Source organism: Vespula vulgaris, chromosome 6 (assembly GCF_905475345.1).
Source record: "Vespula vulgaris chromosome 6, iyVesVulg1.1, whole genome shotgun sequence".
NCBI classification, from domain to species: domain Eukaryota; kingdom Metazoa; phylum Arthropoda; class Insecta; order Hymenoptera; family Vespidae; genus Vespula; species Vespula vulgaris.
In genome coordinates, this window is record NC_066591.1 from 3,520,001 (window position 1) to 3,537,265 (window position 17,265).

General features: G+C 29.1%; 4 protein-coding genes across 15 annotated transcripts in view; 2 read left to right on the forward strand and 2 right to left on the reverse strand.

The window, feature by feature from the left end:
- LOC127064799 (uncharacterized) overlaps nt 1-4,972 on the forward strand; it is a 31,660-nt gene extending 26,688 nt beyond the window's left edge. For all 3 annotated transcript variants that reach the window (XM_050996357.1, XM_050996356.1, XM_050996358.1), the window contains 3 exons: nt 1-139; nt 219-628; nt 730-4,972. The exon at nt 1-139 is cut by the window's left edge and continues 173 nt beyond it. In XM_050996357.1, the coding sequence (XP_050852314.1) occupies nt 1-139; nt 219-628; nt 730-1,294 (1,114 nt within the window). In that variant the 3' untranslated portion in view covers nt 1,295-4,972. The remainder of the gene's footprint in view (nt 140-218; nt 629-729) is intronic.
- A 207-nt stretch (nt 4,973-5,179) lies between these two features.
- LOC127064803 (uncharacterized) lies at nt 5,180-6,865 on the reverse strand. Of its 2 annotated transcripts, none has more exons than XM_050996363.1 (4): nt 6,554-6,865; nt 6,381-6,495; nt 5,932-6,298; nt 5,180-5,831 (listed from the first exon to the last, which is right to left on the reverse strand). In XM_050996363.1, the coding sequence occupies exons 1-4, from the start codon at nt 6,587-6,589 to the stop codon at nt 5,327-5,329; spliced, it is 1,023 nt and encodes a 340-aa protein (XP_050852320.1). In that variant the 5' UTR covers nt 6,590-6,865; the 3' UTR covers nt 5,180-5,326. The 2 variants fall into 2 exon arrangements, with proteins under 2 accessions (XP_050852320.1, XP_050852321.1); XM_050996364.1 differs by having other exon boundaries at nt 6,368-6,495.
- An 18-nt stretch (nt 6,866-6,883) lies between these two features.
- Nucleotides 6,884-7,864, forward strand: LOC127064807 (DNA-directed RNA polymerases I, II, and III subunit RPABC1). 2 transcript variants are annotated; one of them, XM_050996375.1, is made up of 3 exons: nt 6,884-6,933; nt 7,057-7,345; nt 7,413-7,864. In XM_050996375.1, the coding sequence occupies exons 2-3, from the start codon at nt 7,095-7,097 to the stop codon at nt 7,741-7,743; spliced, it is 582 nt and encodes a 193-aa protein (XP_050852332.1). In that variant the 5' UTR covers nt 6,884-6,933; nt 7,057-7,094; the 3' UTR covers nt 7,744-7,864. The 2 variants fall into 2 exon arrangements, with proteins under 2 accessions (XP_050852332.1, XP_050852331.1); XM_050996374.1 differs by having other exon boundaries at nt 6,901-7,345.
- Nucleotides 7,865-9,361: 1,497 nt separating this feature from the next.
- Nucleotides 9,362-15,134, reverse strand: LOC127064806 (growth factor receptor-bound protein 2). 8 transcript variants are annotated; one of them, XR_007781833.1, is made up of 9 exons: nt 14,886-15,131; nt 14,132-14,557; nt 13,548-14,018; nt 12,172-12,269; nt 11,971-12,090; nt 11,716-11,881; nt 11,417-11,590; nt 10,181-11,294; nt 9,362-10,035 (listed from the first exon to the last, which is right to left on the reverse strand). XR_007781833.1 is itself a non-coding variant. In XM_050996373.1 (8 exons), exons 3-7 carry the CDS (start codon nt 13,623-13,625, stop codon nt 11,417-11,419), a joined length of 636 nt encoding a protein of 211 aa, XP_050852330.1. In that variant the 5' UTR covers nt 13,626-14,018; nt 14,132-14,557; nt 14,886-15,134; the 3' UTR covers nt 9,362-11,329. The 8 variants fall into 8 exon arrangements, 7 of the variants coding, with proteins under 7 accessions (XP_050852330.1, XP_050852328.1, XP_050852327.1 ...); XM_050996373.1 differs by having other exon boundaries at nt 9,362-11,329; nt 14,886-15,134; XM_050996371.1 differs by having other exon boundaries at nt 9,362-10,540; nt 14,886-15,133.
- Nucleotides 15,135-17,265: the final 2,131 nt, after the last annotated feature.

Here is a 17,265-nt window from a genome sequence, read left to right on the forward strand (position 1 = left end):
GTACAAGTCCCTTGAGAAAGAAGCTAGAGATCTTATCGCTGTCCTGCATGAAAAATTAGAACGACGAAGGAAAAACTTACAAACTGGACTCGGCGTGGCTGTAAGAAGTAAAATAAAACTTACAACGTTTGATTTGAAGGTACCTTACGTTTTGATATTACTATCAAATATTATTATCACAATTGTGACTGATGATTTGATCTTTGATGATAATACAGGTAGTTATACAACAAGGTGCACTAATGTTAGAACGACTTTATCCATTACACGTTTTTGCTCGTTTGCCGGGAAACGAAGAAGACTTTTGGGAAACTAAAGGATTGGGTGTTGCTGATTGGGCAGGTTTAGCAGGACTTATGTATGCTGACATTTTCAGTTTGGATTTTCTTCAACCTCTCGATGACTCTGATACAAAATTCAGATTAGAACCACATCCGGGTGTTGATTTGTCACGATACACCGATATGGTTCATAGCACAGAGTTAGGTGGTATTAACGGGCCTGATTTATTGGGTGCGGTGTATGCACCACGCGGAAACATTCAAGTGCATAGCCCATATCTGGAAGTTTCAGCATTTAATCCACGAGCTAAGCAAGCCAGTAATAGCAAGAAATCTGATAAACGATGGTACAATATAATAATAATAATATTGATAATGATGTTAATACACAATGGAAAGAAAAATGAAGGGAATGTATATGAAAAAAAATTTTTCTTTTTTTTTTCAGCGACACCAACGGTTTATTAACGTCTACTAAAGTCAGAAGGCGTACAGTTTCAGCGAATGGTAGTATAGAAGGACGATGGCAACCATGGAAACGTCAAATTCGACCATATAGTGCTGAGAAATTAGTAATTCCACTTCCTATTCCACATCCGGCACATATAGCAATTACCATTCACAATCGTGATTCTGAAGATCCAATTCCGTTAGATTCAGAGCTCTGTCAAAATATTTTACGAGCTATCGAAGAATCACCTGGTGAAATGGCTACCGAATGTGTAAGCCGTTATAGAGGCGGAGGAGATTCTAGTTTTGATTCCGTTGCATCACAATCTTCTGTCTCCATTGAGACAGGTTTGGATAAAGACAATGATGAAACTCAAGAGACTGCAAATAACGATAAGGAGGGTGAAAATTATCATTGGACTCTTTCAAATTGGGGTGGCGGTGTAACAAGAAGAAGAAATAATTCTGGATCCATTAAAGTCGATTTAGCTTCACCGGAAGATGTTACTCTGGATACGGATACTACCAGAGTTATGTTTAGTACATACGGAACTACCGTGTAACGTATGTCTCTTAATTCTACCAGGTAATGTATTTGCGACTTAAAAACTCTCATTCTATGAAAAACTAGGAGATGTGAATTTTAAATTGATCAATTTCGCCTAATATTTCTATAGATTATATCGATGATAATTACAAACAAAACAATTTGAATGACAGATTACTCTGCTACCGTTACTCTAGAATTGAATTTTATTATCGGTTTTCTTCGCATATTCTTATTCTGACCATGAATATAATACATATACATATATATATATATATATATATATATATATATTATATATATTTTATATATACATATATATATATATATATATAATCATTTTAAAAAATGATTTATGAGTATGCACGAATAATATACACGATTATGACAACTTCTCGATTTAATGCATTGATTAATAAAATGGTAAAAATCAAATAAAAGCAAAGTGTTAGTGACAACTTGATGGTAATGATATCTTTAAATTATATAATTATCAATGGTTAGCCTATATAAAACAATATAAACACCAATCAACAATATAAGAATATCTCTGCACCGTATTAACTTCTTCAATTTGTTTTTCTTCATTAATATTTACGTTTCTGTATATTTATTTCAAGAAATAATTGTTGAAAAATAATTCATGAAACTAAATGCTTATATGCTATGATGTATTCTCTATGCCTAATAATACATTCTAAACGTATATAAAAATGTATTATAGCATATTTAATGATTTTATAGAATATCTTTATATAATATTGTATCTTTATCTTATCTTCAAGTTAAATATTTCTAATAGTCAGCAGAGTGGTAGATGTTTAAACCTCATTGCAAAGTCTGGGATGCCATTATAGATTTGTAATAATAACAAACACAACATAAGTGGTGAACAGAATAAAAAAAAAAAATGTTCACGCCGTTCTAATACGTTAAATTGAATTATCAATGAAAATTTAACTTGAAATTATATTTAGAAAGAATGACTCTCTCGTATTTACATATTGTATATAGATAGACAATTGTATAAATGAACTCGTTAACGTACATAGTTCACTATATGTATTTCCTTGTTATTTACTCTATATTAGAATGAATTCTATTAAATATGTGAAAGTGTGCTCTTATGAACATAATATACTTACTTTTAGTAGTTGTTCTATTGATTTTGACATAGTCTCACTTTATAAGCCATTCCATTAAACTTGCTTATTCTCAAAAAATATATAAGAGTAATGATTTTCTTATATATTATATATATATATATATATATATATATATATATATATATTTGTATACACTATGTACTTATAAATGGAATTTTTAAAATTTTCGACAATATTTCAAATTGTTGTCGTCTTATCGACAAAACTTATTATTGGTGCCTCTTTAAGTGAATTTCTGTTTAAAATACATAAAAAAAAATCTACTAAACACATTGCTAATTATAATAAAATCAACAGACAAGTAAAATGAGTATTCATTTTAATAATATCTAACATTGCATAAGCTGTGTTTATCGAGCTATTGAACTCACGTTTTTAGGTAGAACAAAAAATATAATAAATCTTGGTTTAAAAAAAAAAAAAAGATAAAAGAAAAAAGGTGAGCATAAAATAAATTATTATCAAAATGTAAAATTTTTAGATGAATATGCTGCCCATTTGAAAATATAAAGTGTATACAAGTTTAAAATTCTTTGAACAATATATATATATTATTAATATTTGTAAAGGAATAGACAAATTTTGAATATTAATACACGAAAAGAAAATTATCTTACATCATACGAGCAAAGACTTAGGATAGTTTCTCATCAATTCAGTTTTTTTTCATGTTTAATTCCAACTTAATCTTGATATTAAAAAGAAAAAAAAAAAGGGAAAAATACATTTAGCTAATATAATTCAGATATAAAACGTTATTGTCCTATTCTGAATGTAAGTTCATGAGAGATCTCTAAATATAAATATAAAAAACATGAAATCATTAATAATTACCATATAACTGCCTTTTTGGAAGTCTTATTTGTTACAAAACTACAAATAGTTTTAGATTTCTCAGTAAGAAAATTCTACTTATATAATATGAATAATCCACGAAAAGTATTCTGTAATAATCCATCCAAAACTAAAAAAATTTAATGAATTATTATCACACGTTGATTTTAGTAATATCAATGTTTATTATCAATGTGTTATAAAATATAAAATGATGCTTGAAGAGATTGCAGTGGCTAGTTTTAATCGAAATAATTTAATATACTTTTTTCTTGAGACGTATACATTTTTTTAACTCTTGTTACAATATCTCTTTATAACTTATTTTAAAATATTTATTTTATCCAAATATATAATTACGCAAATTTCTTTAGAATAATAGGTTGATTGAAAAGTCGTCCAAATATATTTTATCTTCATCTTCCATTATTTTTATATCTACCATTTTGTATAAAAATTAATTTAACAAAACTAGATACTAAGATCTTATTCAGTATCGCAAATATTGATATCTGTACAGTTGCTTAATGTCATTCATCCAGATATGTGCTTGATATCAATATAATTTTGAAAGTCTAACAGCAAGTTAAGCATTATGTACAAAGAAAAAATTTACTGAAATCAGATAAAGAAAAATTGTTTCCAATATATTAAACATAATAGCTCGATTGAATACACATACTAATATCAATATACATGCAATGATAAAATGCCAATAATTTTTTATTTAACATTAAATAGTCTTTCTGATCAAATTGCATTTAATATAGATGTGTCCAAGCACTTTGCACGAATAGAATTTTACTGTATAAGTCCAAATACTCCTTGAATGATATTATAAAATAAATTTCATGTATAAATACATAAATATCAGATTGTGACGCGTGCATAATATAATATACTCTGTAGTTTTCAAACTGGTAATAGAAATATAATAGAAATGACTTTGTTGCTAAATGTAAGACAACAAATTTATTCTTCAATATTGTCTTACTTTTGGTAAGAAGTTAATCAACTTATAAATTTTATTATCAAATTTATTTGATACTTGCATACACAATTTTTATTTTTTCATTTCTTATGACATTAGTATGCAAGTAAATGCAAAGTAAAACAACCATTACCATTTCTGTCGTGCTAATGCAATGCAGAATCCATGAAAATATTAATGAAAAATAATATAAACAAGAAAGCTGTAGAAAATGATGATTCAAATGAAATGTATGTATTCTCAGCAGATTGTAGTGGATTGTAGCAAATTAATCAAACTCCAAATAAGTGAAAGAAATATGCATTATTTTCTTATATCTCAAAAAACGTTGTATCCTAATCTGATAAATTTTTATTATTTTATATATATTTATTTCTCGTTCTTTATATTATATAAATAAAATTATAGAAAAAATGCTTTCACATGACAGTATAAAGATGAAAAATGTATATCAATTGATATACAATGAGATTATTTTCTTAATTTCTTCCGAAAATTTATACTTGCATAAAAAAAAAAAAAAAACGTACACGTATGTACTCAGTACATACAGAATTAATTCAGATCGTAAGATCGTGACGTATATGACATAAGTTATTTATCCAACCATTTAACTGATGGTCTTAATATTGGTATTACAATATAAAATTGTAAAGAAATTATAAAATCATATACGTAAAATATATTTACATTGTGTAAAGTATTATTCCTTTTGTACACTTTATTGTTAATTATATTTGTAGTTATCATGTTTTTATCTTTTTATTTAAACTGTTATAAAGTAATAAAAACATATGTGTATATATATATACACACACTTATATGTATATGTATATATATATATATATATATATATATATATATATATATATACCTTCCAATACATATATTATTTTCACTGTCATATATATTGTTCTATCTATTCATTCTCATTTATTTACAATTAATACATATCGTATGTTTATACAATATTATGTTATATTAGCAATATAAATAATAAAAAAAAATTTTATAATAGGACTTGTACATTATATAATCATCTCGTATGTAAACAATTTCAGTCTTTTGTGGTATCATTTGATTGTTCTTCTAAATATTTTCTTGTTACAATACACTTAGTCATATAACAATAACATGGAATTTCATGTTCAACTTCAGTAGCATCTAACAATATTAATTTTATATTATATTTTCTTTCTTCTGAGATATCCTTTTTTAATTCTAAATTAAAAGCCACAGGTTCATCTTTTTCTACTTTTACATCCACAGGTAGTACAATTATAGTTTGCTTCCAATGTGTTGATTTATCTAATGGTCCTGTAGATAATTCTGAACCATCTGGAAATTCAACCGAGAACCAGATACAAATTCCTTGTAGTATTCCTTCTTTATTACAAATGCATACATATTCTTCATTGCCCAAAGTATTTATTTCTGATAAACTAATACTTTGCAAATCTAACCATGCTATTAATTTACTATCTGCTAAAATATCATCCTTGTTTATTAATGCTATTTCTGGTTTCATTGATTTTGTCTCTCGATAATGTTTTCCTATACATCTAAATAAAAATAATAGAGTAGGATTTAATTAAAATATAATTTATATAAACAAACTAGAATCATTAATATTATAAAAATGGTAATAAAAATTATAATTACTTCATACTAACTCCACAAATGTTATCCCAAAATTGGAACATGGATGACAATTGACAAGGAGAAGCATATAATTTAGCTACTGATGGAAATAAAATTCCTCCTTCTAGTAAAAAATTATCTCTTGCAAATAATAAAGATTCTAACATTCCTTCATGTACTAAATAAAATCCCATCCATTCTGAGACTATTATGTCTGCTTTTTGAATAACATTTGAATCAAGATCTTCGATTTTACTATGGATCACTTTAATAACATTTCCTAAATTATTTTCGATAATTACTTCCTCGCACATTTTGGCCAATTCACTGGCTTCTATTGCATATACTGTTTTTGCACCAGCTTGAGCACAAAAAATAGACAATATACCTAAAAATATGTATTCGTTTAAGACAATTAAGATTTCATATGATTTTATATATAGAATGTATATTTTACGGTCTTGTAACACCTGTCCCAGCACCAACATCAATAACTATTTTGTCTTTGAATTTATCTGTATAATTAAGTATAGCATTTTTATATGCTAAAGTTCTGGATGTATCATTAAGCATTAAACGATGCACCTAAAATTAAATTAATATATATAATCATGTAAATGTTTATGTATAATCTATCTCTTACATCCAATTCCTCATAACTTTTAAAATATTGATCCATGTTGAGCTATACGATACACAATAAAAAAATATTTATCCTATCAAAAATTCAACGAAACTTAAAAAGAAAATAGCGGGAAGCTAAATCAATTTTAGATCACATAAACACGTGTCACCTTTTATTTCTAAAAACTCTATCGATAATACAGTAATCTACTGAATACAGTCATATTGAAATTTTATTTGTTTGAATTTGCCGCTAAGATTAAAGTTGTCCAATCATGGTTTTATAATGAAATAGGCACATAGTGGGGCGGGGTGGGGGCAGTGTTCGTCTATTGCGCTTGTAGTTCACATTTCGTCCATACGTGTCGTTGGGGTCACATGTGCTATGAGCGGAAGATGGTAAATAACCTAAAGCACTATAATTTTAAAGAAGAAAAAGTGAAGTAATTGGAATTTGTGTTCAATTGTTTATTAAAAATTTATTTGTATTTATTTATATATATTACGAAATGGATGATGAAGCGGAAACTTATAAATTGTGGCGAATTCGTAAAACAGTGATGCAGTTGTGTCATGATAGAGGTTATCTCGTGACACAGGATGAATTAGATCAGACTTTAGAACAATTTAAAGAACAATTTGGCGATAAACCGAGTGAAAAAAGACCAGCACGTAGCGATCTTATTGTATTAGTTGCACACAATGATGATCCTACAGATCAACTTTTCGTTTTTTTTCCCGATGAACCTAAAATAGGTATCAAAACTATAAAAACTTATTGTCAGCGTATGCAAGAAGAAAAAATTCATAGGTATGTTTCTTGGAAAGATTTTTATATAAAGGTTATATTAAATTATATTCCATTGTTTCTTTCTTAGAGCAATCATCGTTGTACAACAAGGTATGACACCGTCTGCTAAACAATCTTTAGTAGATATGGCACCTAAATATATTTTAGAACAATTCTTGGAATCTGAATTGTTGATAAATATCACAGAACACGAACTTGTACCTGAACATATAGTATTAACTCCAGATGAAAAAGAAGAGTTACTTACTAGGTATAAGCTTAAAGAAAATCAATTAATGCGTATACAAGCAGGTGATCCAGTGGCTCGTTATTTTGGTTTGAAAAGAGGACAAGTAGTCAAAATTATTAGACCTTCTGAAACTGCAGGCAGATATATCTCTTATAGACTCGTATGTTGATCTATAATAAATATGACATATAATATCTATTTTGTGTTACTTTGATCTATAATGATTGAAGAAATTCTAATTGCGAATTGTACAATATTTTTGTAATTAAAAATCATTTTTAGAGATTAAATTTAATACAAAATATCAATCATAAACACCAACCACACCTATAATAACATTAATAAATATAGAATTTTATGAAAGAACATAATATTACTTTCTGAGAATGCTTTATTGTACTACAATTACGATGTGTTATTACATAATATACATTTGGTAGTAAACATTAACTGTATATCAGGCAGTAAATAATTACCAATATTGTGCCAAGTGCAGCAATTAAATGTATTAGATATAATACAATTTTCCATTCTAAGTCCACTTTGTAGTGTTATTCATTAAAAAAACATACATGAATGAAAAAGCGGAGAATTGAAAATATCTTTCATTGTTTCATAAATAAATAATATTAAGGAATTGGCACAATTAGTTAAACTTCTTATACAAATGTTCATCTTGAATACATTTCTTTGTTATATTATTTCTTGGTCCAAAGTATCATGGTACACCGTTGTCAAGAGACAACTCAATCCCAGATTTATTTAAACAGCTTGTACATGTGTGTCAAAATACATTGCTTATATACTACATAAGCAGATGTAAATATTGCTTTATTCATTATCTGCATATGAATAAGTTTTTTTTTTGTTTTTATTTTTTTCCCCTTTTTTTTAATATGCTATAATAATGCATAAAACTTGACAAATTTTAGCAAAGTGATAATATATAGATAGAGAGATGCATACTTTTGTGCACTATTGATAAATTTATATTAAAAATCACTAATTTATAATATCTTCTAATATCAATTACGAATGTGTACAAATTTATTGTTTAAAAAACAAATAATAAAAGTAAAATATATATTGCATCTTTAAGTACAAGCCAAACTATTTTACAAAAAGCTGTTAAAAGTCGGCGTTAATTTTCGTAAAACTTTTACATAACATTAACTTTACTTTTAAATTTTTATTTTAATCATACAAAGTACACCAAAAGAGATGTATTTCTACAAATTAAAAATGAACAATAAGTTATAAATTTTAATAGATTTTTCGTTATTCGAATGACGAATAAAAAAGTTATCACAGGAACTATATTATTTCACATATATATATATATATATATAAAATAAGTGAGCTTATAAAAAAAAAAAAATAAATAAAAAATAAAGACCCAGTATTGAAATATAAATAGAAAGTTGAACATTTATCAGTCCTTGTATATTTCATTATTTTACAATTTTATCGATGTTTCATTGAAAAATTAATCATTAAACAGTCTTACTTTTTTTTATGCATAAAATCATAAGTTACAACTTTAGTTTGGAAAAAAGAAATAAATAAATAAAGAGTAAAATTAATCCTATATTGTCTATAATATTTGTTATATTATCTCAAAAAAGTTGTTAAAAATTTACTTCTCTTATATCATTTTTGACTGTTATTAATGAATAATGAAGAACAAATAGGAGTGATAGATAGTGAGACAATAAATAGCACACGTGATTTCGGCTTATACAATAGACATATATGGTTTATGGGCGTAAGTAAAAAAAGCATGCAAGTATGATTAATGCAATATATTGTTAATAATAAAATGTAACATAACGCAATAATAATTAATTAATAATAATAATATAATAATAATAATAATAATAATAATAATTACACAATAAGACTAAACATTTTCATTGTTTACACAGAAAAAAAGCAAGAATTGCTGAAATCAGTAAACAGAATATTTTTTGTTTTCTTTTTCGTTCTTTTTTTCTTGAGAAATGTACATAGACTCCCCTTGTATCATTTTTAAAATTACAAACTTCATATTTAAATATTGTGTGCAGATTAAAATTAACACATGGCAGACTTCGATATCGTATCGCTTCTTGGCATCTCTTTTTTTTTTTTTTTTCTTTCAACATATGAGTAAATGGATAACAAATTTACTAGATGAATAAAGTGCATAGCAATATTTTTTTTCATTCTTTTTTGTCTTCCTTTTTTAAATAGCAATAGTGTGTTTTTTATTTTTTTTCGTATGAAATATTCGTATTTATCTATTTCTGCATTTATGCAATATTTGTTACAGAGTTGTCAAAAATAAATCAGTCACAATAATTGTATTTTAATCTCGTACGATTATTTTCAATACGTGTATGCATGTGTAATGTATATACAATATGTATATACGCTTTATCGCTGTATATATGGTTGTCTCTCCTCACTAGTAGTAAAATCTCTAAAATAAAACAAAAGATTTTTTCTATTTTTTTATTTTTCAAACACTACGCATACCACAAGATTCGTTTAATTACAAAATAAATCTCTTTAAGCGTTTTAACTGCTTATGTATATAGATGATGAGAGAAAAACAGTATTAATACCTTTTAAACAGATTCCACCAATTCTTTTAAGATTTCATTACGAAGAAAGACCGAAGAAGCTTATATTTAGCTTATTCGAATTTGTGTGTCTGTGTATATAATACAGATAATATATCTGAAATATTCGTATTATCGAACGTATAATAAAAGCGTAAGAAAAGAATGTTTTCTCTCTTAATCATTCGCGAAAATATTGACGATAGAAAAAAGACAACAAAAATTGTCCAATGCCAAAAGGCGATGCGCTCTTTTAACGCTATACACGTTCGTATATAAATTTTTTTTTTTTAGATTTCTTATGCAATTGTTTTTAACTAGGCCCTTTTCTCGCCAAGGTCCCCGTTTCCTCGAATAGCGGATCTGTATTAAAAAATACAAGATTTATATAATCCCAGTTCTCCTAAGCTACTATCTGAGATAGCATGAAATATAATTATTGTTTTAATATGGCCAATGAGCATGCTTGCAAAAAGACTAATGCTTATCTGTGATGTATAACACCATTTTAATGGACTACCAAGAAATACTAAAGACCATTTCAAGTTTCATTTATAATATATGTCGATGTTACGATTTTATTAACACATGGTAGTTAATGATTGCACGCTTAGAGCACTTGGTATATTATATATTGAATAAAAAGTCAAAATGTTTGTGATTAATGAATATTCGATGGATTCTATTTGATCGCAGAGACATACGATACACATACGACATCTATCAATGTTAACTTCAAATGGTAGCAGCATATTCAGTCCCACAGAGAAGATTAAAACTTGTCCATCCAACGATATATAAAAACAATATGGACACTACCCTGTCGTGTAATACATCAAGGAACTCTACACACTCTCGTATGGATTACTAAGGATGTAAGAAATGTTTTCTCTCAATGGGACCGGTCAGAGGTCCTTACTAAATAGTATTTTATGTCGAGATCGTATTATTACAAATACTCGACATTTGGACCACCAGAGTATATCCTGGTAGTCCACTCAATAGGCGGTGTGCTCGCAAAACGTTCTGGATTAATTTTGCAGCGAGGCTGATCCTGTATATAATGATGGTGGGATAAGGCGGTCAATAGTTGAGACCTGTATATATTAAATCAGGCCTAAAACAAAATATTCATTTGTTCTTTTCTATAATCTAAAAATAACAAGCAAGATGCGCACAATGATTATCAGTAAAGCATTAGGAAAGTTATTAGATTTTATGCTAAAATTTCTATAATACCTAGGAGTGATAAGGAGTAACATAGGTCGATGGAAATAGTCCTCTTCTATTACCAATCTCCCCATGCCACCAATGCTGATCTGTACGGTCTGTAACAGTAATTACATCTCCTCGCCTGAACTCCAATTCGCCAGGTTCTTGTGGAGCAAAGTCATACAATGCTTGCACTAAACACTGAAATAAGAATATATACATATACACATATATATATATATACAAACACATTTCATTTTCAACAAAGTAAAAACTCGAAGAATAATTCTATGTAATCTTTTTGTTCTTATGAATATTTTTCTTACCTCTTCAGGAATCATATCACGTAATTTGACATCTTGCGAACGTGATACCGATGCTGTACGATGATATTCTACCAATTCATTCAAACTATTAAATTTTACGACCCAAAGAAAGAACTTGCCCTGAGCATCTCTTAATACTTTAAAGTGTTGCACACCATCTGAACATCTATCATCATAAAACGAACAATATAAATTTCCGAATATTTGCTAATTTTTTTTAAGTATTATTATCATGAATATACAACATATGCTCACTTTACGGATAGCGAAAAGTCACCAGGAGAGCTTTCACTGATTCTAATCAGAAAGGCACCTTCATGCTTATTCATTAATAGCCTTTCAGCATCTGCTCTGGTTATCCTTCCATAATACCAACTATAAAATCAGAACAAAATTAGGAAATATCTTTTATTTACTACGATGTAAAAAAAAAAATATCTAAAAAAATAAACTTACTCGTGATTTCTCATTTCTATGTAATTACTTGGAATGAGTCCTTCTCTGGAATCTAATTCGGCTCTGAACCAATTCATATCATCCTCCATATTAAGAATCTAACAAAAAAAATATTTTATATTTTATACATATGTAATTTTATATTAATGTAAGAATAATATGAAAAAATTCTTTCATCATTCTTTTTTTATATAATTTCATTATTATCTACTTATTCACAAAATAATTACAATATTCAAATTTTGAATTTCGCGGGATGAAATAATCTTTCGACGAATGCAAACATCACCTATGAAGAATATCGTGAAATAAAGCCACATCGTATCGATTATTACTTCGAAAAGAAGAACAAAAGAGCAAATAAGAGCGATACGTCGACAACGGTGTTGCTTGTTAAAAGTCAAATAAAATAACATTCATTAAAATCAAATATTATCAAATCAGATATCTTCATCGATAATTATGGATAGCCGAGCAAAAATGCATTACAACGATTTATTCCAACCATGAAATTATTGTTATTATTATTAACATTAATATTATTATTATTATAGGAAAATGATTTATATACGAGCATACAAATGTTCAATTATTAATTTCATACATTTGTCTTTTCAACATAAACAATTTTCTCTCTCTTTTTTTTTTTTTTTAATATGATTAAAAAATTGAAGTCGGTCAGTAAGAAAAAAAAAAAAAATGCAAGATAGCAATAAGACGTCGTTATGAAGGGAAGAAAAAAGGAATTATTGTGAAATTATTGCACATATTAATATGTATACAAAATAAATCGAAACAATATTCTTGAAAAATTATGGCGCTCAGCAGTAATCGATTATACACATATATTTCGTAAACGAAGCAAACAAAAATAAAATAAAATAAAAATAAAAAGTAAATCAAATAAATAGATAAATAAATAAATAAATAAATCAATCAATCAATCAATCAATATTATAGCGAGCCGATCGTTTTTGGTGACAAACAAATCCGCGACGATGTAGGAGTAATCTTCACGGACGTTTGGTGATCGGTCATCTTGCGTCTAAGCCAATCAGAAGCGAGTATATCGGCTCGACGACGGTCAGGCGTTCGCCGATTGGTTGGTTGGTTAGTTCATTAAGTACGAAGAAACGACACTTTCGAAGGGGTTCTCGTCATCGAAACAATGCCACCATCAACAATAACAATAACAATAACAGCAACAACAATAGCAACGACAACAACAAAATAATAATGATAATGATAATAATAATAATAATAATAATAATAATAATAATAATAATAACAAAAAACAAAAATAATAATATACAATAAAGATGGAATAAAAAAAATTTCTTTTTTCCTATTTTTTTTTTTTTTTCATAAATACGAACCTTAAGGATTTGAGACCTGCGAAAGCTAAGCTCATCCTCGGCTGTCGCGGTAAAATCGTGCTTCGCTACCGCCTCCATTCTTCTACTTCGTCTTTTCCTTCTTCTTCTTCTTCTTCTTCTTCTTCTTCTTCCTCTTCTTCTCTTTTGCTTCTTCTTCTTATTATTATTATTTTTTCCTTTTCTTTTTATTCCTCTTTTTTATTTCTTCTCTCTTCCACTTCTTCCCTCGAGGGTCGAACGCGCGTGTGTGCGCTAGATGGATAGCGATGAGAAGGATGGGGAGGGGGAAAGACGAAGAGAAGGAAAAGAACAAGGAGGGAGAAAGAGAGAGAGAGAGAGAGAGAGAGAGAGAGAGAGAAAAGGATAAAAGAGAAGTAGAAAGAGAAGGGGAACAAGAGAGAGAAAGACAGAGAAAGAGCTATATCACAGAGAGCCAGTCCTCGAGGCGGCACCAAAGGCGGCCACCTTTGTCTGCGAATGTAGAAAAAAAAAGAAAAAAAATAGAAAAAAAAAAAAAGAGAAAAAGATAATGAGGAAACTCTAGAGCAAGAGCAGAAGCAGAGAATTACGAAAATATGTCGAACCTTCTATTCTTTTTTTTTCTCTCTCTCTTTTTTCGACTTGCTTCGTACTACAGGTTGCTTCCAAGTTTTCACCGAAAGAGAAGAATATGTAGATGGCTCGCGTAGTAGCACGTATAATAGCATAAACTCGTACGAAAAAACCTGTACGTAGAGAGAGAGACGCGCACGCACACACGCGACACCAATCTCTCTCTCTCTCTCTCTCTCTTGCACATACACACACGCACGCACGCACACACACACCTACCCACCTACACGCACGCACTCACTCTTCACTCACAGTGAAAATACACAGTACCACTGATTTTTCGTTTCTGTAGTATATCGCAGTGAGTTAATCTCCGAATTTTCGAACACGCGATCCTCCCACTCTTTCTGTCTATTTATTCCTGTCTCTGTCTCTTTTCAGCTCTCGTTTTCTGTTTCCTATATGTATATGTATATATATATATGTATGTATGTATATATGTATATATATCTATATATCTCCCTCTATTTCTTTTTCTTTCTTTCTTTTTCTTCTATCTCTGTCTCCGTCAGACTCTATTCAAATTCAACGGCGTTCAATGACACCCGAACGAACTAAGCTACGACGACGACACATACAACTCGCATCCTCGTTCTATGAAACCGAGAGAAAGGGTAAAGAGAAACGATCAAATGAGAGAGGGAGAAAGAGAAAGAGAAAGAGAGAGAGAGAGAGAAACTTATGTATCGTAGAAAAAAAAAGTACAAAATAATAAAAAAGAAGCACAATGTATAATGGCGGATTCGTGTTGATCCGTTCGTGAAATTATTTTGATATTTTGATATTATAATCTTCCTCCGATATTATCCTCTTCTATTTTCTTTTTCTTCGTTACTACGACGAACTGTCAAAATGGAAAAGGTACGTTGCTTGGATCACGCACTCTCGCGAGAGCGACCATCGCTCGGTCTTATCAGGCGTTACACTCTCCCTCGCCCGGTATCCGTGCTCTCTCTGCGTTTCATCCTCTCTCAACTGTTCTCTCTCTCTCTCTCTCTCTCTCTCTCTCTCTCTTTCTCGCTCGTCGATGCGCACTAGGTTACCGCGCACGCTGACGTTGCCGAGCCAAACCGAACTTAACCGAAGTATGCACAAGGAAGACGTTCTTTCTTGCACGTCGTCGTCATCGTTGTATCGTCGTCGACAACGTCGTCAGTGCTAGCGTCGTCAACGTTGTCAGAAGGACTTTGATAGGAAATACTTTTCCATAGATTTCATCTTTCTCGGATATTTATTATCTTGACATTAACATTCATTCTTAAATTTCGAAATATTGTTTAAAGATAAACGCGAAAAGGAAGATTAGATAGATTTATTTTAATAAGAACTTACGAATATATTCGACGAACTAGTTTCTCATCGCGCAGGTATGCGCATGCGCTTAGCACACGTTCGAAGATGCGTCGACTGCTTGCTCGGCTCAGCTCGACTCGAGTCGACTCGACTCGGTTCAATTCGGCTCGATTCGGCCCGACTCGGTTTTTAACTCGTTCGTTCCATCGTTCGTTTCTTCGCTTACTTGTTCGTTTGCTGTGGTAGCCATCTTGCGTTCAACGCGAGAGGTCGTCTTCCGATCATTCTCGCCGTATTTCGCGCGAGAAATCACTCTTTTCTATATTGATACTTTAATAATTTTCTTTTGATCCCAATAATATAATGAGAAATACTAATACATTAAAAAAAAAAATCTCATTATGAAAGAATATAAAAGTTGTTCGCTATTCTTGTTCTTTTTTTTTTCTTTATTTATTTTCAATCTTTTTCTTCTTTTTTTTTTTTTTTTATTTCATAGAAATAGTTAAAGATGTCGAAAGAGTAATGTACGCAATTCTGACGTAGAAACGAGTCAAGTATTCGACATGAGATCATAATTAGGTTTATCGATAATTGCTCGGCAACAACGAACTCGTGTATTTGTAATATAAACAAAATATCTATCCTATGATACCATGTCATGTATACTCTCTTTTATATATCATACAAACATGTATATATATATATATATATATATATATATGTATGTATGTTTAGTAAACCTACTTATCCGTATTCTCTCTCTCTCTCTCTCTCTCTCTCTCTCTCTTTTCCCCTACTCTCTAACTATTCTTAGATCGTTCTAGAAACGAGAAGTTGAACGTTCGTATGTAATTACTCTCTCTCTGTAAATATACATACATATATATATATTTATTTATTTATTTATTTATGTATATATTAATATATCGTAATGATAAAAAAATATTTCCGTAAAAAATTCAAAATAATTTCAAGTGTAACACTCGGGGATTTAATTATTCGCTACGTGAGTTTTAAAGAGCGAAAGTTAAGCGTGAAATAGAAATGTGCGAGAAGAAAAGTATTATATCGCGTTAGGATTACAGACGCCAAATGGTCACGTGTCTTGTAAACAGAAACATGCGGTGAAAGCAGGGTGGAACGGACAACGAACGAAGTCACTCTTTTCAAAACTTCGTTCTTCTTTAGGATTTCTCTTTTCTACAAAGTTTATCCTATCGAACGCTAAAGTTAAATATTAAAATGTCTTACACGTAAACACATGCATACATATTCACGTACACAAACACACATTAACATTTTTTTATCATTGCTTTCTATTCTTGAAAATTTTAGGATGCTTGATTAGGTTATCTAACCTCAAATTGTATTTTTAATCTACCAAATTCCGCAATAACGTGACGATAGATGATTCATGTTGATTTGAATTTTTTTGTTGTTGTATTACGTTAAATCCTTTATTTTGTTATATATATATATTGTATATATTGTATATATAATCTCGAATTATTAGATAATATATTTTTATCTATTACACGCGATACACACACACAAATTTATTATCTATTAGTTCAAGATTACACATAATGAATAACGATCAAACAATTGTCTACAATTTGTGCTATTTTCTTATAAATGTTATTAAAATATTATTAAAATATTATTAAAATATTACTGAAATAATATAAAACTGTCTTGAGGCATTTAAAAGAAATTCAGTCTTTATGTTGGAAATGACGTCTCGCCGAGAAACTTGTCCATAATGATTCTGAAATAGAATCGTTAAAGTATACATATAATGTATATATGT